Consider the following 26,571-nt stretch of genomic DNA (forward strand, 5'->3'; position numbering starts at 1 on the left):
AAATTTGCAAATGCATATTACCAAGCCCTAATAATTATGTTACAACATTAATACCTTAATAAAATAAATAAGTAAACATATTTTATGTTATCAGAAATGACAACACTGCTAAGATGATAGCTATGACCGCACCACCCAACCCCGCTAACCAGTGATGCTCCGTCTATGAGTATAAGGTCTATGAGTGAGACCAACCATGCTATAAGGTTCGGAATGTTCGAATTTTTATACTTAAAATCTTCTATGTTTTGTGATTTGATTAAAAAACAAATTCTTGAAAATCACTAATTCGTACATTTTTCTAAATGATTCCTAGCATCAATACGAAAAGCCTGGAGTTTTTGTTCCATTGTTACAGTCACTTTCTTATGTTTAACTGAAGTTGTCATTTTACTTTGTTTTTAAAGTGCGAGAATGTTAGATGATCTACACGAATACACGCTCACTACTAAATAAAATAACGAACGAACTAATAAACTGAAATGAGAAACGACATATCACAATTGAGTATACATTATTTTCAAATTGTGATAGTTTATGTAGTTAATGACTTATACTAATACTTTATAACATATAGTATACTATGGTCGGGTATAAAATTGTAGCGTCCCAGCATACAGGAGGACAAACGACTGGTGTTGAGGTAGATGGTTTGGGTGTAATAAGTATAACAACTTAATTTGTGATTAATTTATTAGATATTTATCTGTTTACTATGAAAATAAAACACTTTTACTGCACAAAATGATTTGGTTGCAAAATATTCCAAGTCCGAATAATTAAATTGGACTGGTGTCTGGCGTGAAGGTGCTTGCTCTGACTCTGGTGGCTCACGTCTGAATTGGGTCTAATCGGGGCTCTCCTATATAGTCCAGATAGTCCTACTCTCTGCATTTCCTCTCCTATCGATAAGATACGTATGTGTCCATGGCCGCGTCGTGCAAAAGCGTACGCGTGTATTATTTTAATATCGCAGCTTCCCACGCCCATGCGACCGGTCGGCCACATCCTGGTTATTCGCGATACGTAATCTCCATAACCCGACGACATTAATCATATCTCTAGATACGCCTACCAAGACTACGATTTCATATTTAATATTTCGTATATTTAATTCCAATTATGGTAATATTTTGGAAAGGCTAGAAGTTTGGCCTTCGATATAACTATTGAGGTCCTACACAATATAATTGGTTGGCGAAATCATACGCCCCAGGGTCACTTATACATATCTACGTGTATATGCGTGTTTAGATGTCTCAGCGGGACGTCAGTACATAGCAAAATGAATTTAATTTGATGAATTAGGAATATATTTTATACCTACCTAAATTTTCTTTTGAAATAATAAATAGATGTTATATGTTAATAATATTATACTTATAGCTTTAATCGAAGTTTAATATATAATATTTATGAACTTGTAACAACGATTTTTTTTAATAATGTACCATTCTGCTTAACTGACTGAATCATGAATGTATTTAAATACATTTAAGTGTAGTCACACTCGGTAATATTTATGAACATTTAAATCTTAAATATTGACAAAACTGAATATTTAAACGTAAAATAACGATTTTTCTTGTATGGTTTATAATATTTTATCGTTATACATGTGATTCATGAAATATTATTCGTCGAAAAATATAACAGTGCACTATTACATAAATCATAATTATTGTCAATAGATGCTCAATGATTTTTTCCAAAGCCTTATGAATTTAGAGTTATTTTATGTTGTTTATATAATCTAATTTCAACTATTTCAAACATTTTTTATACGCATATAGGAGAATAACCAAATATCATACGAAAAACACTCCAAGTTACTTAAACTTGTAACGTAGAAGACGCAACATAGTTACTAAAAAATGTACTCATAATAATTTTATTATTTTATGCGTACTTTAAAAAACGAATTAAGTTGCCAATATTAATCAAGCCACCTGTTTAAAATGTTATGTAGTTTATGAATTGATACACTTATATGAGTAAGCAGGAACTTTCACTGACTAAAAGTTCGGGGAATGATCGAACGTGCTTTAGTAGTACGTACATATGCAATACATGAGCGACAATTAATGCAATTTAACATTGAAACGCTAAACTGCACAGTACATGAAATAATAGACAATAACGTTTTATAGAATAATAATATAATATTAAGATAAATTTTAAAGATAAACATAATATACTATGTTTAAAAATATATTATACATAGGTTAGAATGGTTAGATCACGGTCTTAGAAGATAAGGTCGGACAACTGATTCATTATCAGCATTCCGCTTAGTGAGGCAAATTCATTTCCAAATGTTGCCACTTTACAATTGAGCGCTACCTTACAGACGTTATTTGAAGTTATGGCGTTATACTAGTTTAACGACCGGTGCGGAGGTTCGCCCACAGTGGTTAAAGTGGGAAAAATTTTGAGGGGGGACTAACGTTACCAAAAACTAAGGAGCGTTCCCGAGTTCTTCATCCAAAATCTATATCTAACCAAACTTTTTTAAGAAACCTACTAGGTATGAACCTATATATATATAATAATTTGATTTTTTTATACACCATGGTTCATAAAAATGTTATGTTAATATAGCATGTAATATCAAATTTTCTCCTATGAAAAATGATTTTAAATATATAATGCCTGCTAAGTTAAAAATGAATTGAAAATCATTGCCTGAAATTAAAAAAAAAATACATTTACATTTTAGTTTTAAACATTTCATTAAAAAAACAATTTATAATAAATAATATCACTATTCATATTCTTTCAGTTTAATATTTTATTAAAACCATAATTATTATATCACATGGAATCGCACACTATTATGGATAACACACTACACTATTTAATCTATTCTGTGACACTACTACACAATAATTTATTATTTAAAAATCGCTTATCGCACTAAACTTAACCATCTTCAGAACGTGGAGATTATTCGAGCGAAATAAAATACGTTTAAATTCGAAATCTAATCAATGTGTGTGGCTGCATAAATAATTTAATAAATTATTAAAATTAACATGCAACATATTATTAAATTCACAATAAATTAATTTTTTTAGCGTCCCCCCAGACTTTGGAGACTTAAATTAAAGGGGACGCATAATCTAACCGTAAATAAGAAGGGGTACTCAGTCCTCCTTCGTCCCCCCTCAGTTTAACCACTGTTCGCCCATAGACAAGTATACAAATGCCCCGGTTGCATAAAAGCTTATAAAAATCATTCGTCGTTAAATAGTAAATACTTAAATATTATGTAACAATTAATTAGCTAATCGTGATCGCACATTAGTCATTAGTGATTTTAAAGATTAATTGTTAAATCAGTATTCATTTTTAAAATTAAAATAACCATGAAAGCATGAACCCAATTCCCAAGTAAGTATATTATATATTTAATATTATAGTTCAATTACAGTCCATGAAAAATGAAATTAACCCCGAGTGCCATTTAAATATTATAAATTTAATTTTAATAATTAAAGGTTGTTATTACTTTATGTAAAATACTGAAATCAAAATAATTCATAAATCATAATTCGCAACCAACATTACAACCATTACTAAAATAGATCTATGATATAGGTATTGTAATAACAATTTACATATTCCCTATTATTCTAATCTAATAGGTATTTTATATTTTTATCAAGTGAATTATCAAAATATTCATTTAAAGAGTGTGTACCAAGTTATGTATTTTTGTATTTTACAAATACTTATTAAGTTTTAGAGAATTTGGCAATTTTTTTTTATTTCTATTATCTTTCTTTTTTTTCTTATTTTCTTGTTGTGAAAATTGCCTCATTCTCATTCTAATATAATACATTACAGTAAATGAAATTACGTCCCCCCCATGACTTGAACATGGAAAATTGATTGTATTTTCAGACATCAAATCTGTGACGATGAGTTCAAACACGTGTGTGGATGAAGAATGTTTGATAAAATTATTTTCAATTGTTTTGATGAAATTGAAAAATTAAATGTTTGGGTGTATCAATCGTCCTTTAGTTTTCATGTCAACTAATGAAGCACACATTTGTTCGGAATAAACTTGTGGTGTTACAAAAGCTGACTTACAAGTATTGCAATCACCAATGTATTTCAATATTTGTTTGGATAGATACCCTATAAAAGTAATTAATTGTTTCGCAATATTGTATAAAATTTTATATAATAGTTAATAGCAAATGTGTCATAATATTTTGTTATATACCAGTTAAATAATATATTAAACAATCTATTACTTCAGCCTTTGCATAATTGTGTTCAACAACTTCATCAAATTCCCAATCTTTCTCTTCAATTATTTTATTCATTTTTTCTTTTAAATTTTCTACTAGATTTGACTTCTGTGGATTATAAATTTCTTTTAAATCAGTAATCGAAATAATTAGAGTCAATGGAGCATCATCATTCACTGTGCAGTTTCCACTTTTCGGCGGCTTTAAAACACTGTACACTGCTAATAATTTATACAGCTGTAAAAAAGTAGGCGCGGAGGGATGGTCATTAGATCCTGCAGCCTGACGAATTGTTCCAAAAAACATCTAAAATATTTGGTTATGTTTTAATAAATACTAATATAATGTATGTTGTGAACTTGTTTTCTATGTTTACTCACTTCAAGTTTATCTTGATTTATTTTCCCTGTTAATAAGTATTTAAAATTCCAGGAACTATTCAAATAATTTGAGAGATCAAGAGTTGATTGGATTGTAACTCTCAAACCACAAGTTGTGCTACTGGTTAAAAATTCAGATTTTTTTATTTTTCCATCGATATATTCCTTTTCCCAATCATTTAACCAAGTCAAAAAGGAATGAAGAAACTGTATTATATTCAGTACACAAACAAACAAAAAAAATGAAGTATGATTAGTTAATTATTAAAAATTTACTAACCAAGTATAATAAATATTAAATTTGTATTGCACCTGATAGTCTTTGCCGTTAATTCTAAGCCCTTCTAGATCAAATTTTCGATTCAGAGCGTCAAAACAATCATTAAATTTTTTACAAAACTCAGCTGTTGGTTCACAATCATCTAAGTTATTGACATTATAACTTTTGTAAAATAATAAACCGTCAGCTACAGAATTACTCAAGACCTATTCATTTAGCAAAAAATAATAATAAATGTATACTGTATAGGTTTAAATAATAAATGTTTTTAATGCTTTACTTGGGTTACTAATCGAACTTTCATTTTATCAGAAATACTAAGGTTAATATGACTTTTAGATAATTTCGGACATACTCTTAGATTTCTTGGCAATTTATTGTCTTGTTCATATAAATCTTGAATATGGTGCCATTTAACGTATTTACCATTAATCTGCATTATCAAAATAAGCATAAATTAAACTATTTATGAGATATGCTATAAGTAATTATGTAGTACTTACTTTTTTGTAAAGATATTTAACCATTTCACATAAGAATCATGCAACAAAAAGTATTAGTTATTACATACATCAAATAATATTATATACTATATAAATTATACTCTATTCCAAATAATAATGTACTGGGTGATGTACACAAACCAGTCAGACTTGCATACAATTAGACATTTTCTGTGGTGGGGGGAGAATTATGATGTTGATTCACAGCTCATTTTTATGTGTTGCGGTAGTCCACTCTTATTTGGAGTAAAGTATAGTGAACAAAATAAAATATACACAAATCCTTACTCCCATTTTAAAAACATGTATGTATCAAACACAAACTAAGACAAAACAATTATGTATGTATACATTTATATGGTTAGGTAGGCTACAGAATTTTCTAATTTTATCACATGGCTAGACAGCAAATTAAGCATAAATCAAATACACACACACCAAAATGACATCACATTCCATATTATTAACTAATTCACTTCCACTATTAACAATTTTTTCTTCGGCTAATTCCTATACAAATTAATTTAATTTTTGTTAGAAAATAAATAATTAACAAACTTACTTCAATATCAGAAAAAAACAGTTTCTTTTGTAGTAGAAGACGATTGACAATGTGTAATAGCTAATTCATCAGTCTAAAATTGATATAGATAAGGTAAAAAATTGAAAAAAGTATTAAAAAAACATTGCAAATTATTAAAAAAATTTACTTGATGGCTTTCTCGATTATCATCAAATTTTAATCTTTTTCGGGATGATAATAAATGAGGTATTGCATTAGATTTCAAACAAGGTCTTAAACGTGGAGCTTAAATATAAATATAAAACTTGCATTGGTTATAATTGCAATAAGAAGTATAAAATACAAACAAAATGCATATTTCATATAAAGAAATAAGTATTGTTATAATATATTATTAAAATGGTTTATATAAATCCAAAATTCAATGTCAATACAGGATTGTTATTTTTTTATGTGCTGTATATTTTGCTAAACCAGAGCAAAATTTCAGCTAGGTCCTTGGCGTTTTAGTCTATTATAATACACTATACCATTTCTATTGGTACTTACTGAAAAAATAACATATCCTAAATTGTCAACAATATCCTTTGATCTAATTATTAAGTCATCCCGAAAATGTTTTTCACAAATAACCTCGTTAGGGTTAAAATGATCTATCCCTAAGGACTGCAGCCATTTTTCCTTCAAATATTTATCTTTGGGGATATTAAATACTGAGAGTTTTTCTGATTTGTTACAATGAAAATAACAAATTTTATTTGGCATTTTCAGAATACAACAAACTACTATGAAAGAAATCGAATATCTATAGAATAGGTTTATAGTTGCCACAATGCCACTAGAGACTAGAGTACTAGAAAACGTTTAAACGTTAGTCGTTTCACAGTTTGTATTGTTTTTGATGTTTGGATCAGCCCATGGCTTAAAGTATTTAAGCCATGGATCAACTTGAGTTACGATTATCGATTATTAATATAAATCGATATAACGCAAACAAAACAATACTATTATTAATTAATATTATTAGATATAATAAAGTATAAACCAATCTTAATAGTTTGAATGCATTTTTGGCGGGCTGCTCGGTTTTAACCACGGTATAGGACCGTGGTGTTATACAAATCCTCAACTTCCTAACCTCAAAATACGTCTACCCGGCAGCGCTTTTGCGGCAACTTGGGAAACGTTTTTGCCTCATTAAGAGGAAATACTGTAATAGGCGGGAGGGTAGGAAGTTGTCCGACTTTATCTTCTAAGACCGTGGGTTAGATAATAGTTACTTGATAACACACATATCTATATAGTTCAGAGTTAGTATAAACACAGAATAACCAGAAGGCTCACTTAATGAGAACTCGAAAATTAGTGAAAAATGTTTGGGATATCAGTGTAGCCAGGATTCGAAAATAATTGAAAATTCTCTTTTGCTGCTGAAACTGAATCTACACGATTTTGATGTTATCACTATACATAAGCACGTGTAAATATTGACATTACGATTTTGAACGTACATAAACAATCAGCATTCAGCATAATTTTTAATTTTTGTCATTTTGTTTTGAACTCAAAGCCTTACCAATTTGAATAATGTATTCGGGCGGCCATACATGTTCGTTGGCGAATTGCACCAGCGCTGTTTTTGGGAAAAAACATATTGAAACGAAGTTTCATAGATTTCCCAAAGATCACGCAAGGTAAGAAATATCAAAAATTTACCCACCTATTTCTTGTTATTTAAATCTTAATTGTATTTAGTCATTATATAATTATATGTTAGGTAATAATCAATGTCTACCAAATTAATTTTTGTTTATTTTCTATCATACATTACAAATAATTGTAGTAGTACCTACGAAATGTTTAATAATTATAGATGTGCTGCCTGGGTTGAAAATTGTAAACCAATCAATTTACCAACCATTGACCCTGATGTTTTGAATAGAAATCATAGATTGTGTTCACTTCATTTTGAAGACAAGATGTACCTGAATAATGAAAAAAATAGATTGTCAAATCATGCTATACCAACATTATTTAACAGTAAGTTGAATGTGTAAATAAAATGTCTTCATTAGTAACTATAGTAAAAAATTATTTTGTTCTTTTACCTAGGTAACATTATCCGTACAGAAGACCAATCTTCACAACATGTTAATATTTCATCCATATCTTTAGATGATAACACCCAAATTGAAAGTGTTATAATTGACAATCCACCAAGATGTTCAACTCCTAGTATGTTGATTACAAATAGATTTTTTTGTTCGGTATGATCTTTTATTCTTAATTTTGTTTTTAGTTTCATCTACATCATTTTCAAGTTGTACATCAGTCGACACGTGTTCCATAAGTTTTCAAACTCCCAACTCATTAACTGCCAAAACTCCAAGGAAACGAGTACTTCAACAAAGATTGTCCAAGGCTCTGTGTACAATTAAAGAACTTGAAAAAAAACTAGAGCAGACTACAACTGTTGAACATTGTATGAAGATGTGTGAACAATATTTATCTCCATCAGTCTACCTTCTTGTCAAGAATAATGTTGTAAATAAAGATAGATCTAAAAGTGGACATCGGTATTCTAAACAAATAAAACAATTTGCTTTAACTATATATTTTCTTCAAAAAACTTTTTCTCTTCCTTCTATTTGCACTTTAAAATGAGTAACTTCAAAGTATGATTTAAAACCTAGCTTAAATGATTTCCTATTTCACCTTTTAGAATTCAAAATGAGTAGTTTTCATCCTGATGCTTTGGATTGCTTTTTATGTGCTGATGAAATGTCGATAAAACAACATTTATTTTACAATGTTACCAAAGATGAGATAATTGGTTTTAACCAATCAAGTGCTTATAGAACATATTAACCCACAAAATACGCTCTTGTTCTTATGCTAAGAGGAATTAAATATAATTGGAAACAACCTATTGCTTATTACCTTGTTTCTAATAGCTGTTCGGGGCCAGATCTAAATTATATTATTTTTTCAACAATTCGCCAATTACGGAAAATTAAACTTAATGTTAAATGCTTCATTTCTGATCAAGGGTCAAATTTCATTCGCTTTTCAAATTCTAATAATGTTTCTCCTAAGGAACCATTTTTTGAAGTTGATGGACAGCAAGTTATATATATGTTTGATCCCCCTCACCTGTTAAAATCAACACGTAACATGTTTTTTAAACATTTATTCAAAATTAATGAAGATTTAGTTGACAAAAAACATTTAGATAATTTTTACAATTACGATAGTAAATGTAACCTCCGTATGGCACCTAAATTGACATATTTTCATATTTATCCTGGTCCTTTTGATAAAATGAAAGTAAGGTTAGCAGCTCAAGTTTTTAGTACCACTGTTGCAGCTAGTATGTCCACAGCATTAAATTGTGGATTATTACTAATTGACTCTCAAAAAACAATACAATTTATAAATTACATGGACAAATTATTCGACATATTTAATTCTAGGGAAACTCCTAACGGTAAAATTTTTAATAATCCCTTTAATAATGCATCACCTCAGTTGGATCATCTAATAAAAATTACTGAAATGTTTACAAACTTAAAAGTTATAAACAAAAAAAATAATATTGATGTTACTAACGGGATAAATTTCATTAATGGTTGGTTAGTATCTATTAGTGCACTACAAATGCTATGGAAATCCCTAAATTCTTCTCAAATCCAACCATATCACATTTCTACAGGCCGTTTAAATCAAGATTGTCTGGAAAATTTATTTGGGGTTTTAAGACAGCAACACGGTAACAACACAAATCCCACGCCTGTTCAATTTATTCAATCTTTTAAAAAAATATTTTGCCTTCAGTATTTTAAACATTTCCCAGGTTCTAACTGTCTTGAAGATCTAGATCAAGTACTTACTCATGTCAACGAACAATCAAGCACTCAAATAAACCGGTTGTTTGTATCCGAAGAACAAAATAATCTTTTTAATTTTAAATCAATAAAAATTGGTACTGTTGACTACAGGAAATTAAATATTCCAGAGAGGAATGTCTATACATATGTGTGTGGATACCTTATGAAGAAATGTCTAGAGAAATATGAATGCCAGGTTTGTATAGAGTATGCAAATCATCAAAAAACATTAGATCAGTCCTTTCTTTTAACTTTCTTCAAATGTTACTCTGCAAATGACTCTTCCAATTTTGGTAAGCTATTAATGCCTCATGATGAATTTTATAATTACATAATTAAATTAGAAGATATATTTGTTGACAATTTTCCTTCTATTGCTACTAACAATAATATTGGGTCCATAATGAAAGATCTACTTTGTAATGTACGTTTTAGTCATCCTTGTGAATTATTTAACAAACAATTTTTAATAGATTTATTTATACATTTTAGGATTTTTACTGCAATTAAATTTTTTAATAGGACCATGTTGTCTGAAACAAACAGAAAAAAAAGAAAATTAGCTATTTTAAAACATTTGTAAAAAAAAAAGATAATTTTCTTTAGGATATTGTTGTTTTAGTATTATGTATTGATGTATTTATAAATATTTGTAATTAATGTTTCACCATGACAAAATAAATAATATTTATGTGACTATTAATAGTTAAAATGTTTTATTGCTTACTTGGCGATGTCGTGTTCGAACAGTTATAGTTAAACTTTTTTTTTAGTTTAACTTAAAGTTTAAACATTGTTAATTATTATTATACAATAAAATGATGTACAATATTTATTGTACCAATAAGTTGTAATACGGGACCACATAATATTCTGTGGTTGTACAATTGGTTATTATCTACATACAGGCTACACTGATATCCCAACAGGTGTTGCAAATCTATCCCCCATAAGACCCGTGTTATTCTAAAAGAGTGAGCCTTCTGGTTATTCTGTGGTATAGATATCTGTGCTTGATAACAACATTTTATATTTTTATATTAAATTAATATTAATTAAGACATAATATTTAAATTATTTTCTTTTCTTTCAAATGACTAACTTAACCTATACAAAATTGTTTATATTTTATCATAATAATCATATACTAATATAAATTATAATGATAGGATATAATTCCAATACAGTTTTAATAATACATAACTACTATATTATTAAAGATAATCTAATACTATTACAGATAATTACCTATATTTTGATCTGTAATTAAATTTGTAAGTACAATAAAAAACAAAGATTTTCATACCGTACAGTCAATGATTTGGGGCGTATGATTATTTTCAATAAATAATAATTATAATATTATTTAAATTTATGCGGGAAATTTAAAATGTTGGTTAGGCATATTATCATATTATATCAGCTATGGCCAAATAATGGCTAACCTAGAATATGAAATATGCTAGATTTATGGCTATAAGCATTTAAGAAATTCCAATGGCTAGATGGGTATCAAAAAAGGCTAGTTCTAGCCATAAAATGGCTAAATTGGGAACACTGCGGCGTGATTATACTGGATGAACCTCATCAGGGAGGCAATGGGCGTGGTTACGGCCAGTCTCGACGGTGATGATACGGCGCACAATGCCATCTTTGGAACGTTGTTTACGTTTACAAGTTAAGCTTAACAGGAATAAAAAACCGGTGTTGCCATATTGGCCATTTCGATGTCCAAAATCTCATAAAAATTGGGATCTAGCCTTTGGCCTTTTTACTAGCTTTTTAGATTTTTTTGTTTATAATTTATAGCCATTTGTAGTTCTGTACAAAACCTGTTATTTTTATTATAATTTATGAAAAAAAAAATCTATAAATAATACCTACTTTAAAAAATAAATTATAGGTAGGTATTATTGATATAATCTAAATATTGGCTACGATATTTACGTACATAAAACACAATATTGTTGATCTTTTTATAATAGTACCCACATAGTGTAATGTATTTTCATAGACCAATCATTGTATTGCACTGAATATTATTGGTGTATACTATAGTATGTAGTATGTATAGTGGCTTATTTTGAATTTTTTCTCGTATCTACTAAATACTAACCTACAGTCTTAATATTTTTAACTGTTGTTAATTGTAATAAATTTTAAATCATGGCACCATAGTATGCACAAAAGTTCCGTGACGAATGGCTGAAAGATAAAACGTTTGAAGAATGGATTGAACTAGAGAATGACAATACTATAGTACGCTTCAGATTTTGTAATTGTGATATTAGAACTAAAAAATATGATTTAAATCAACATTTAAAAACTAAAAAGCATTTAGAAACTTCAAAAAACTTCTCTGCAACGAAGGCTTTAACAAAATGCATTAAACCTATTACTGCTCAAGCAGAACGTGCAATATGCTTATTCTTAACAGCACATATCTCAATATTATCATGTGATCATTTGGGAGAATTATGTGAAAATTGTTCTAAGTCATCTAAGGACGCTGATTCGTTGAAACTGCGTAGAACTAAATGTACTGGTATAGTTTGCAATGAATTATCTCCCTATTTTCAAAATGAATTAAAAATAAAATTAATAATGGACCATTTATATAGTATTTGTTGCACTTCTTATTATCTGTACAGTGAACTATTTTCCCGATTAAATAATAAATTCAAGAGTTAAAATACTATTATATATACTTATATTAAATACTTAAAATAAAATGATAGGTACAAATTATAAAATTGATGAAACAAAAAATTAAAAGCTTAAAAAAATAATAAATAATAATTTAATCTTCGTTATATGACATTTTTATATGAATTAATATGACATAAAACAATTATGACTATGTGAAAAAAAAATTGTAAAAATTAAAAAAAAAAATTACAATTCCCATAAACTTTCATCCATAGATTGTAAAAACAATAAAATATTTAACATTTTGCTTGTTGGACGATTTCTTTGTTGATTCATAGACAAGCCTGCTTTGGAGAAAAGCCTTTCACTTGTTACCGAAGTAGCTACCGTGCTCAAATATTTTAATGCAATTTTAGACAGATTTGGATAAACTGAGGACATATCATTCTATAGTAATAACGGGTTGTCTGTCAACCTACCTACAGAGCTTTTCAAGTATAAATTCAATTCAGATGAAAACCAATTTCTTCTCTAGAGGCTCGCCCACGACTACGGCCACTTTGTTGAACAATTTTCTCATCGTTATTCCATAGCCTAAATCCTTTATTTTCTAAAAATTAATAATATGTTTCAATGAATTAATTTACGCACATTATACTAGATTATATTTACTCACCAAGCGATTCATAAGAATCAGATGAACTTTCAGATGTTGTTTGATATGTCTTGATTTCTTCAGATATTTTATTTAATATTTTGTATAATGCCACTGCATTTTTAAAATAAATTCTTTTGAATCTAGGATCTAGTACTGTAACAATTGCTAAAAATGAAACATTTTCTATTTGTCCTAGTTGCTTAGAACACATATGTTTTAATGCGTTTTTTAGTTGCTTGCTAAAAACTTGAGTTGTTGCTGCCTCATCAATTTTTGTTTGTAATATGTGCACAATTGATATGACCATACTACTTGAAACATATTGTTCACCAAATGGCGTCATCCGCACACTATTTTTCAATACATTATAATTTAGTCCGCGTTACAATCAAAAACCTCATTTTCGGTCAGCGTTATCTATAGATATTAGTTAATACGTGTGTGCAATCGCACATCGATATTTCTATTTTTAGTCTATAATATTTTTATTTTATTTTGGGATGTTTACTATTCCTTTATCAAGTTAATTATCGGTATTTTCAAGAAATTCACTACCGTTGCAATCATTTTTCCATCGTCGGTCGTTGATGAAACACGTACGTATTCACATTGTATTGTTTTTATACATTTTATAGTTAAATTATATACATTTTATTTCTTTTGAACGATTTTTTTTTTTTATTTCGTTTACTTTCGTATTACTTATATTATGAACATGGATAATACATTGAATAAATCCGGTCCATCTCGACCAAAACGGTTATGCAATATGAATCGAAATTATGAACAACAAATTGAGCAGATGCTTTTTAACTCTGATAGTGACGAAAATTATGATTTTTCCGATTCTGGTAGAGAATATGAATTTGAAAATACTGAACAAGTGTCTGACGATTTTGAGAGTGATACTGAGATCGCGAATAATGTACCAAGTGTAAATACTCAATCATCAACAAATACTAATAATGACGGTGACTGGCAAGAGGAGGAAATTGAATTATCTAATTTTCCTTTTATAAAACGAAACGAATTGCTTGTTCCGATAGAAGGCAAAATAAATCCTATAGATTATTTTTTTATGCTTTTCGATGAACATTTTATAAAACTATTGGTTGATGAAACGAATAATTATGCTGAAACCGAGTTTTTACGTGTTGGTAGTGCACCACGTTCTCGTATCTCCAATTGGAAACCAACAGATAAAGACGAAATGTTAACATTTATTGCATTGATAATTCACACTGGTACCATAAAACTCAACAGATTGAATGACTATTGGAAAACCCATCACCTTTTCAACTTTTCTTGCTTTTCAAATTATATGAGTCGTGATAGATTTTTAAATTTATTAAGATGTTTTCATTTTGCACCAAATATTGAAACTAATAATCAAAACCTACCTGAGGATCGCTTATATAAAATTAGACCTTTAATTACATATTTCAATAACAAAATGAATACCATATATTATCCCAAAAAAGAACTCTCACTTGATGAGTCCCTGGTGTTATGGAGAGGCCGTCTCCAGTTTCGTCAATATATTCAAAATAAACGCCATAAATATGGAATTAAATTATACATGCTTACGGAACCTCATGGCTTGGTATTAAAATTTGCCATTTATGTAGGAGTACTCGATGACTTGGGAGGAAAAGGCCATGCAGCTAATGTGGTTTTGCATTTAATGTCCGAAAAGCTAAATAACGGCCATGCGTTATACATGGACAATTTCTACAATAGTTTTGATTTAGCCTCCAAATTGATTGAAAAAAAAACGTTTTGTACTGGAACATTAAGATTGAACAGAAAAAATACACCACAGGATGTTGTAGAGTCAAAATTAAAAAAAGGTGAAACCGTTGCCAGATACTCTCAAGGTGTTATGATTGGAAAGTGGAAAGATAAGAGAGATGTTGGTTATATTTCCACCGAATTTAAAAATAATTTAATTCTTACCAAAAACCGAAACGGTAAAGAACAATTTAAACCTGAACCTATCTCAAATTATAACCGTTTTATGAGTGGAATTGATCGGCAAGACCAAATGCATAGCTATTATCCATTTACTAGAAAAACAATCCGTTGGTATAAAAAAATTGGTATACATATAATACAAATGTTATTGATGAACTCATTTTATTTATATAATCAATATCACGCCGGACCTAAAATATCATTGTATGATTTTCGATTATCCATACTCAGTGAACTTTTGCCCAAACATCCAAAACCTAGATGTTTTTCAGTATCACATACTAATCATTTCCCAAAAACTCACAATGTTGGAAAATCTGGAAGACCTATCAGAAAAAGATGTCATCTGTGTTATTCTAAAGGGATAAGAAAAGATACAACATACTTCTGTCCAAGCTGTCCGGAAAAACCCAGTCTTTGTCATCAACCATGTTTTAAAAATTTCCATAAATAGTTTAAAATAAAATAGTAAATAATAAATATTAAATAGTCAGTTTCCATTTTTTTTAAATTATAATAACGTGTTCACTTTTATTTTAAAATAATAAGGAATAAAGATGTTTTCATTTTATTAAATTATAAGTACATATTTACTTTTAGTTATTTATTAATTTAATTGCATTGTAAAATAATAAGTAATAAAGTAACAATTTGGTATGATAGTTGTGAGTAACTGTTTGGTATACCTAGCATAACAAATTTGCTATGACGCCAATTGGCGTCAATCAGCGTCAGATAAAAGCAAAGTGTATGTGGTGCGGATGACGCCAATTGGCGTCAACGAAAAAAAACTTTGAATTACTTCCGCACATTTGAATGTGTATTGTAATATGATCCGCAGTGAACGTGTTAAACAGTAATTATTTGTCATTTTTTCAATATCCTTGGCACAAACTATCATAGGAGCTGAGATATTACGATTCGCAATATTATTTATGAATGGCGTCGCATTGGAATGTCCAAATTGCGTGCCGTCTCTTATGCCGGGTTCACACTATTGCAATTTCTCGCATTGTAGACTTGCTTGCAATATATATCATGGAAGAATACGCATTGTAATACGCAAGTGCATGTTCACATACATGCTTGTATATGTGTAGTCTTGCATGTATTTAAATATTGTTTAGTTTCAAAAGTGATCTGATCGCGACTAGAAGTGCTGTTTTTTTTTAATTTTGAAATATTTTTAATTTTTACGAGACTGTTAAATGGATTCAACAAAAAAAGGAGTACTTATTGTTTGTGATATGCTTCGTAAAGAAATCTTAAAAAAGAAGCAAGAAGCTTTAAAAAAAAAAAGATTATGGGTTCGACAGTGGATTAATAGAAGAAATAGTGTTGGCGCATCAAATAGTTTATGTTTTGAATTAAGAAATGAAGATCCATCATCATACAAAAACTTTTTGAGAATGGATAATTACCTTTTTCAATATTTACTGGATAAAGTTAAACCATTAATTCAAAAAGAAGACACTTTTTTTAGAAAAGCATTACCTGCAAGTACAAAATTGGAAATAGTACTTCGTTTTTTGGCCACAGGCAATTCTTTTACCAGTCTTCAATATTTATTCAGAGTACCTAAGAACTTTTTTCAGATATTTCGTCTAATTTTTTTAGAGCATTATCAAGATATGTTGTATCCGACACTTCATTTTTCCTTTTTTTTGAAATTGATCGTTTTAAAGTCCGTGGAGGTGGTAGCGGAGGTGATAAAACTTTTTCTGATAAGTCCGATGATAGTTGGGATGTATTGTTAACTGCAGAGATTAATGTAGCATTATGTTCAACTGATGAAAAAGAGCTATTCAGCTGAATGGACTCGGCTGATGTTAAATTTTCACAAACAAAATTTGACTGAGATTCGTTATCTTTTTCAATGAGCATTTCCTATAATAAATAATAAGTTGAAAATTATGTGGGTACTTCGAAAACGTAATAAATAAAAAAATCAACTGTTCAAATGGTTGTATGGTTTTATGTTATATTTAATATTTATATTATTTTTGAATCTGAAATATTTTTATACATTTCCAGGTCCCTAAAAAAGAAGAGGAATGGAAAAAAATCCAAAATGGTTTCAATTTGCGTTGGAATTTCCCTAACTGCGTTGGTGCCCTTGACGGGAAACATGTAGTTGTAAAAAAAACCACCGGGCACAGGGACTGAGAACTTCAACTACAAAAATTCTTGTAGTATAGTCTTAATGGCAAGTGTAGATCATGATTATTGCTTTCGTTATGTAGATATTGGAGCAAAAGGAAGACAGTCGGATGGTGGTATATTTGCAGATTGTTCCTTAAAATATGCAATTGAAAATAATAAACTAAACCTCCCAAAAGACACAGTTTTTGTTGCCGATGAAGCGTTTCCTATGAAACCATATGCGCGAAGAAATTTAACAAAAGAACAAAAAATTTTTAACTATAGATTGTCAAGAGCTAGGCGTATAGTAGAAAATGCTTTTGGAATTCTAACAAGTCGATTTAGAGTTTATGAAAAACCAATATCGCTTATTCCAGAAAAGGTAGACAGTATCGTAAATGCTACTTGTGCTTTACATAATTGACTTAGAATAAAATCGCCTATTACCTACACACCATCGGGTACATTTGATTATGAAGATTTAGATAATTGTAATTGGTCTCCTGGATCATGGCGTAATGAAGTACAACCAACAGGAATTATAAATATGACTTCTCACCCACCGAGATATCCGTCGACATCAGCCACAACATTGCGAGAAAAATACACACAATATTTTAATAACGAAGGTGCTGTTCCATGGCAGGATAATATGATTTTTTAAGTAAATTTATCTATATATTAATTAATATTATTGTTATGTTTGTATTAGTTACGTATTACATTTTTTTAAATTTTGACATTGTGCGACCAAATTCACGGACCTATATACTAAATTTTAATATTATATTATACATAAATTTAGTATTTACTATTGGTATTTATGTAATTTAATTATTTAAATTTTGGTAATGAAATATATTAAAAAATTACCAAATTAGAATGAGTTTTCCTTGATTCGACAACCGGATGCAAAAATATATCAAGTGCTTCAAACCAAAATACTTTTGGTTTATACACATCGTTGCCACCTGATTCAGACTTTTTTGAATCCTCTACTTTTCTTTTTTCTTGGTGGTAGGCCGTACGTAAATTTTTTATTTTTATTGGAACATCAGATGGTCCAAAATTAGGTTTATTAATTTCTTCAGAAATCGTTTTATATGCCTGGTTCCGTGCATCTTTGTTCTTATATTGGTTCAGTTTTACGTTCCATAGTACTTCATGATGGCGATACAAAGTAATTAATTTCAGTACATTTTCTTCGTTCAAACTATACTTTGATTTGGAAGTAGCCATTTCAGTGTTAAAAAATTAAATTATTTAACAAATAAACTTAAAACAAAATGTATAAAACACAATCACATTATCCACGTGGTTCACTATTCGTGTTTGAGAATAAACTGGCATACAATTACCAAATACTATAAATGACAATACGGGACAACTAGTGTCAAAAATCGCGAAATAAGTATGCCCCCTGATAAAGTAACTAACGCGCTCTAGGATTGTAATTTGTAATATTCAGCTATATAGGTAACAGAAAATTTTGATCAGCTGTAAAATACCAAATACTATAAATCATTTATAGTATTTGAAAATACTAAAACTAATTACTAAATAGTAAAAGTAAATACATATTACATAATATTTTTATATTTAAGTATTTAACATTTTAACAGTTATTATATTATTATAATATAATAATATAATATACAATAAATTTATTTACCAAAAATATTCATACCTATTACATACAAATACAACAATACAAGTAAAATAGGTACTTACATTATTATAAATGCATTATTTTTTTTAATTTCTTACTTTTCACTTGTTTAAAAGTTGGTGTATTATTACATTTTTTTATAAAAGAATTGATGGTTACATTCAAAATTTTATCAATGAATAAAAATCTACAATTTTGACAAATATTGGGACATATTTTTATGTAACATTCAATTTTAGCCAACATTCTACTCTTTATACCATGTTTGTTGTCTATCAATAAATTTTCTATATTATTATTGAAAAGACAAACTATTTTTTCAACAAATTTTGAAGTGCCCGGAAGTGGTAAAAGTAAGTTACATTCTTCGTATTCTTTCATAGTTATAAAATTGTTTTTCATCGTTATTAATTGGTCTTTATCCTTTGTAGCCAGTTCATTTACACATTCTATGTGGCTTAATTTTGAACTAGCCCAACCAGCTATGTAAGCTATAGCATTTTCTTCATGAATACCCAACTGTATAACTTTGATGTTCATGTCACTTAAATTATCATCAAACCTGGAATCTATATCATCAGGTGAAGAAATATTTACTTCTTTTTGTTGAAATTCAAATTTAAACTTTTTTTTATTTTTAAGTAAATCAGCACAGCTTATTAAAAATGCACATGCATCAACCTCACAATTTCCATTAATGGGAGGCATAAGAAGTTGTTGAGCAATGCACATTCGTATTGCAGAATGAAACTTGGAGGAGTCTGGTGTGATGTTATTACCTCCTTTTGCACGAATCACCGAAAACAAACTTTCAAGGCAATCTTGAGTTAAGCGTCTCACTAAAAGGTACTCAAAATTAAAATTATCATGTAAATCTTGATATAAATGTTTTAAACATATTATATTTGCAATCCATCCTGTGATGCACGGAGGTTGTTTATTCATTGCATTTTTTATTTCCAAATCATTAAAAAATTGTAATGCTTCATTTAATAATTTCCAATGGATTGTATTTTCAGATAGAGGTCTGCGAAATACTTTGCATTCATCAAATGAGACACTGTTAAACACATCAAATAAATTATCTAACAGTTTGATAAATTTTGCAGTATAGACTGCTTTGGAACAAAGTTGATTATTTGATACAAGTGTTAAGATTGCAGAGCTTACAGTGTGACTAAAAGTCTGTGCTGCCAAACATACACGCATTGGAGAAAATGGAGGCAACTTGATATGTATTTCTTTAAGCTTTGGGGCTAGTCTTGGCACTTTATCTTTATCAAGATTATAAAAAGCTACAATATCTGTCCATGAATATATTTCGTTTTGATGCTTGAAGTCATACTTTTTAAAATTATTTCTAACCGATTTTAAAAGGTGAGGTGTATCGTACATAAAGAATATTTTATTATCTTCATAAATTATCCATGGTTCATTTTTTGTCACGCCAAGTAGTTTTCTTAATTGTTGATTATTTGTTCCTTGGTCGCAAATAATGACTTTTGGAATAAGATTTATTGAATTTATTTTGTAAATTGTACTTGATATAATAGTTTTAAGTTTTACTCCTAGTATAGGTCCATTTGAAAGAAAGTAACCAATTACTTGTTTCCATGAATGTTTTATACCTTTTAACATTATAACTAACGCTTGATTACACGGTGAAATACTTTTTGAATCAATCAAATTTGCCAAATTGCCAAAATCTTCATAACCCGAAAACATATCGTTTTGAGAATTGTAGGATATAAATTGCTTTATTGACATTTCATCAAAAACTATTGACACAGCTCTATCTGATAGTGGTGAAGATGATAATTTAAATTTAAGCACTTCTAAAATGTTTTCATTTATGCCACAAGCTACATTTAAATTTTGGAGCCATCGCCTAAGTGATCTTACTGTAGGTAAACATAAAAACTTTCTCATGAATGTGTAGCCTTTAGGGGAGTTATAATATAAACTCAAAGCAAACTTTTTTTCATCCTCTTTAAAACGCCATGATTTTTTTTTTAAACTCATAAGTCTCATCTGTGTTTTTAACAAAAAATTATTATTTGTCTTTTCTACCATAATTTTAGTTTTGTCACTATTTTTAGTTTTTAAATTTTGTATTTGTTTATTTTTAGTGTGAATCATTTTTTGGTAAATTTGTATCTTTGTTTTTAATTTGGTTATTTTTTTTTGAAGTTCTGTATTATTTTGAGTATCTGATAATAAGTTACCTGTAAACAAACATTGAAGTTTATTTGATTCAACTATCTTATAAAATATATTGATCCATTATTTATTTTTTTAAATCAAATCAAAATTGTTATGTGATTATTTATTTGACAACTGTAGATAACCAAATAAGTTAATGATGTATTTTTTTTTTTTTTGTAATTCAATATAAATTAATTAATTAAAATTATTTATTTAAAAACATTTTTTGAATTGATACTAAATTCTCAAACAGAACATTTCTAAAGTAAAAAAAAGTAATTAGGAAACTTACATTCAAGTAAATCTTCTGGTTTCATAGAATTTTTGTCAAAATTTAAAGAACGTGGCATAAATATTCTTTTATTACATTTTTTATTTACTGAAATTTTAAAAAGTTCTCTACCTGTAAAGTAAAATATTGTACAAGCTATTATAATAGTTAAAATTATTAGTATTGAAGTTAAATTAATAAATTGTACTACCAATATCATTAGGATTTGGGTTTCGAGGGCTCCACCCAGGTTCTTTCCTCTCAAATTGATTTTCAGTGTGGTCAATTTTTGCCTTTGAGAGACTTTCAAGGTCTATTTGTTTTTCACTGTGATCTAATGTAAATTAATATTGTATTAAATTGTTGAAAATTAAATTAAGTAAAAAAGTAATAAATCACATATGCATATTTATTTTTTAAACATTTGAATTTCTTTACCAACTAATGATTTTTCAGGTGATGCTGCAGTAGTATCAGTAGTTGATTTATTCATATCTGGCGGTTGCCACGATGTTAACACAGGCACTGCCCATTTGTTTAAAATTTTCCTAATTTTAATCAAATAAGTAAGACATTTTTTTAATTTTTTTTTTTTTAAATCAAATCAATATTACCGAACTCCGCTTGTATAATTATAATAATCTTCCTGTTGAAAATGTTCTGAACAAATGGTATAATTTTGTATTTTTTTTTTTCCATAATTATAATATTCATTTATTATTTTTTGGTTTTTACACTGATCAAGCCATAGTATGCAACTAAAGTAGGTAATAATATTTCAAAATAAATTTTTAATTAACTTAACCTAATTAATCTAACTTGGTTTTCTATTAACTAAATCATGTAATTATGCCATGTAGGAATGTAACCATTAGAGGTATTTAAAAAATGCAATGTGTTTTTAAAATGTATTTTTTACAATTCAATTAGGTATCTGACACACTCATAATTTATTGTTTTAATAAATTATTTATTCTAATTAATCATATTACTGGTTACAGAATAAATAATATTTTTGACCAATTATTTCTATGAAAGTATGAAATGTATAAAATTATAAAAATCTTAATGAACTACCACAGGTTATATAATTGTATTTGTATAGGTATAATCTGTGATACCTCCTTGAAATGGCCAAAAAATCTCCTTATAGATATTTGACTATAGTCAGTGGCGTAACTGAGGGCTGCAGACCATGCGTTGCGGGGGGCCCACAGTAATTTGAGACCATTGGTTTAAGGGTTATATTTGATACAACAATATATTAGGGGCCCATTTTTTTATTTTTGCGTGGGGCCCAAAATTTTTTGTTACGCCACTGAGTCTATAGTACTTACCTGAGTAATTAGAATAACTATACACTTACTAATTATCATCTGATGGAAATTTATGAAAACTTAAACCTCGATTTCGTCGGCTGTTATTTGTGCAACTCCAAAACGAACAACTTTTGTGTGAAGGCATTTTATTTTTTATTTTAAATTATAAATTAAATTCATGAAGGCTCATTACATAGAAAAGAGATATTATATGCCTTATATCACATATTTATTATAAACATTTATGTTTGTAAAAATAAATGTTTATTTTGGTTATCGGATACTATTTATAGATATTTATATTTATATTATATTTATAGATTCCTTAAAATAAAACAGAGAGCGGGTGTTTTTAGATTCTGAACTAAGTGATGAATGTATTGATTTTACAATGATGTTTTTTTTTTATTGTGTATGTGTGTAAATCATAACTTGTCGAAATAATGTTTTAATTTCAAACATCAGAGGTGGTTACCTATAGCAAAGTAGGAAAGTATCCTTGGTACATTATAGAGGTCAAAAGTAAAAATTTTCCAGTAGTTTTCAAAAAAAAAAATCGGGAAACGGAAATTTTTACGCAAAACCAGTTTTCGACAAAATCGATTTTTTATATGACATATGATTTTTTTTATTTGACTTTATCATTTTTTTTCAGTATATTTTGTTTCATGCTTTTCTCAAAATGTATGAAATTTTTATTTTTTCACCCATTTATTTAATAGTGAAACCATTATCAACTTGATTTTCAATTAGCAACCCATATTTAAAGTGTCCTAAATTAATAAGGTTATTTTTTTTTTAATTTTATCGTTCGAATTATCATTTTTGTTAATTTTTAGCGAGATATAGCTTTTTAAAATTGGGCGGTCTTCGTATTAGTATATTAATATGAAATTCAGTATTTGACACATAGAGCGCGTCCGAGTATTTTCAGGGGGCTATGTCGTCTACAATTATCATTGTTTGTCCCGTATTGTCATTTATAGTATTTGCAATTACCTAATTGCATTCAATTACTGTCCGACATGCCGGACTGCATGCAAGTTCTTACATGCTCAAACTTGCATACAGTTCAGCATGTCGGACAGAAATTGAATGCAATTCGGTAATTTTATTGTATGCCAGTTTATTCTCGAACATGAATAGTGAACCACGTGGATAATGTGATTGTGTTTTATACATTTTGTTTTAAGTACATTTTTTAAATAATTTACTCGCAAACGATAAGTACTCCTTTTTTTGTTGGATCCATTTAACAGTCTTGTAAAAATTAAAAATATTTCAAAATTAAAAAAACAGCACTTCTACTCGCGATCAGATCACTTTTTAAACTAAACAATATTTATATATACATACAAGATTAGACATATACAAGCATATATGTGAACATGCACTTGCGAATTACTATGCATATTCTTGCATGATATATATTGCAAGCAAGACTACAATGCAAGAAATTGCAATAGTGTGAAGCCGGCTTTGGAGGGTTTTGTCCGAATTGCATGCCAGTTAAATGACTTACTTACAACTTACTGAATGAACGAGTTTTAATAAAATATTTAAATATTGTAGAAGGTGACACTGTGAATTATAAATATTAAACACAACTATTGTAGTGAATATATGTACTATGTAGGCAAGTGAATGTATTTCAGGCATAGGATATTACATATTATAAATAAATAACAATAATAAGTTCATATAATAAAAAAAAATATTAAGTAATTATTAATAATATTTTTATATTTAAATAATAAAGTAATATAGTAACTAATGTAGTTTGAAACTAATTTCGATGAAAAATGTTACAATATAATAATAATAAAATAAAAACAATAATAATAATCAATAATAGTAGGTCATTCAACGTCATATATTAGACATATGGAAAAGTATTGCTTTATTTACTTAGTAACGTCTTGTATGCCATCTTTTCTACATATACAAATCTATTATTTTCATTATTTTGAAATTCCGTCATCACTAAGCTTGTACTTTTTTCATTGCCTAATATTTCCCGACGTCTATTATTTAAATTTTAACTACGCATTTTTACATATATACCTACCACATTGTACTTGCTTTAAGACATCAACTAATTGCTATTAACTAACATGCTATTCAGTTTGGAATGGAATGATTCACAAACATTAGTTATTGTTGTTAGTTAGTACGCATTGTAGAATTAGAAAATTCAGCCCAAATAGATGGTGGAAATAAACTGTTAGCTATCACATAAGTTTCTAAGAAGTAGTCACAAAATGCATGTATACGATCATCATTGGGTTGAATTGCCATGATTTCGTTAGTAAAACAGTCGTCTACAGCATTTGGATTTAAGAATGACAGTCCAAAAAATAATTTCAAAAATGTTCCTATTTCTGTTTTCTTTTTAAAAATTTGTACACAAACCTAATGATTGTATTTTTCTCCATATGCTCTGCCCTAAGCGAAAACGACATCATTTTCTTATTATATTTGGAAAAACAACTAGAAGTGCAGAATGAATAGCTAGTTCAAAGTCAGCATAAATTATTTTTGGCGATAAATTTAAGTTCAAATCGTTCATCTTCATTAATAAATTAGTCAAAGCATCTTCATAAATTTGTTTTGTTTTAACAGTTAATAAAAAAAAATTGTGGCGTATAGTTATGATTTTGAACACCACGAATTGTAAATAATTGGTAAAACATTTTAGGGTAACTTTTAAATGTTCCGTCAACGATCAAAATATCGCACTCGCTTAAATATTTTAAATTTACGTGTGTTGCAAAAGCTACAATATTTTTTTTTCATAATTAAAGATAAACAAAAAAGCTTCGCCTCTATTAGTTTTAATGTTTAAATTATCTAAAGCTGTATGTAAATTAATCAAGGTTTCTGGCAGTTTATGATAAATGCTTGATCGGGCATAATGTAATTTTTTTCGAACTCGTGTAGTGTCATCTGTCGTCCATGTACTAATATCTCCATTTAATAGCTCACGATGCGATATTTTACTTGGTTTTTCAAAAGGATCATCTAAAGCTTTACGTTTTAAATTATTACATACCCGTTGTCTATTTAATTTTTGTTTGTCATCTTTGTTGTGATTATGATCTATCTTGCGAAATATAACTTTATGTTCTTCGTTTATATACAATAATTTTATGTACGTACACAAAAGTTTGTGACAAGCCCACCTTTCAATATCGTTACACAATAACTTTTGAAAATAAAATTTAAACTCATTAATTACAAAAAGTGTTTTGCTTTTTTCTCTCAACATATATTCAACTTGTGGTTCCATGATCACACTACAAAATCAACAATTTAAACTACAGACACGTTAACGTTCCAAGTCGTACTAATATTGTAAGACACAGAAAAATACACAGGTGATATCTCGATTTGATCTAAATTATATTATTATTATTACTATTATTTATGGTCGTAGTGACATAGCTTTCTTATCTTAATTATTTCAGATCAATTTATAATAATGCTTATAAATTTGAGATACTTAAGTTAGTGCTTCTCAACCTGGGGGCCGTGGCTATATGATTGGGAGAGGCCTTGAAATATTTTTTTTATTTAAAATATTTTTGGTTATTCAGTTATTATATAACCATTATAACCGACCATATGATTAATCATTGTCGATAAAGTCTAATGTTAGATTACTGTTATTAAATAATAATAAAATTGTTATTACATCGGGAAAGTTTATCTCACATTAGAGTTATTAGATTACTTTAATTTTATAATAATAATAATAATCTATTAAACTATCGAAAATGATGATAACTTTAATGATGTAAACGTAAAGCCTTTGCAGTACAGTCGCGTTTCTTTGCTCGATATCGTGTG

The 26,571-nt window shown here is 28.4% G+C and overlaps 1 protein-coding gene and 2 pseudogenes across 2 annotated transcripts in view; all 3 read right to left on the reverse strand.

Annotated features, from left to right (window-relative positions):
* The window catches only part of LOC149061078 (uncharacterized), a 288,522-nt pseudogene that overhangs the window by 152,744 nt on the left and 109,207 nt on the right, over positions 1-26,571 (reverse strand). The gene's annotated exons all lie outside the window — the stretch shown is intronic.
* Positions 12,731-13,485, reverse strand: LOC149061084 (E3 SUMO-protein ligase ZBED1-like; annotated as a pseudogene).
* Positions 16,695-18,497, reverse strand: LOC107169815 (uncharacterized). Its single transcript, XM_015519698.2, has 2 exons — positions 18,132-18,497; positions 16,695-17,003 (listed from the first exon to the last, which is right to left on the reverse strand). Exons 1-2 carry the CDS (start codon positions 18,495-18,497, stop codon positions 16,695-16,697), a joined length of 675 nt encoding a protein of 224 aa, XP_015375184.2.

The sequence above is a fragment of the Diuraphis noxia genome, unplaced genomic scaffold (genome assembly GCF_037042655.1).
Source record: "Diuraphis noxia isolate RWA-SAM2 unplaced genomic scaffold, SU_Dnox_SAM2 contig0001, whole genome shotgun sequence".
Classification (NCBI taxonomy): Eukaryota; Metazoa; Arthropoda; class Insecta; order Hemiptera; family Aphididae; genus Diuraphis; species Diuraphis noxia.

Bases quoted from the DNA above. Each gene is read 5' to 3' on its own strand.
- LOC107169815 (XM_015519698.2), bottom strand. From the start codon at position 18,497: ATGGCTACTTCCAAATCAAAGTATAGTTTGAACGAAGAAAATGTACTG. The intron at 17,004-18,131 runs GTAATTTTTTAA...TATTTATTATAG, and splicing joins GGAAAACTCATTCTAATTTG to GAAATGCTCATTGAAAAAGA.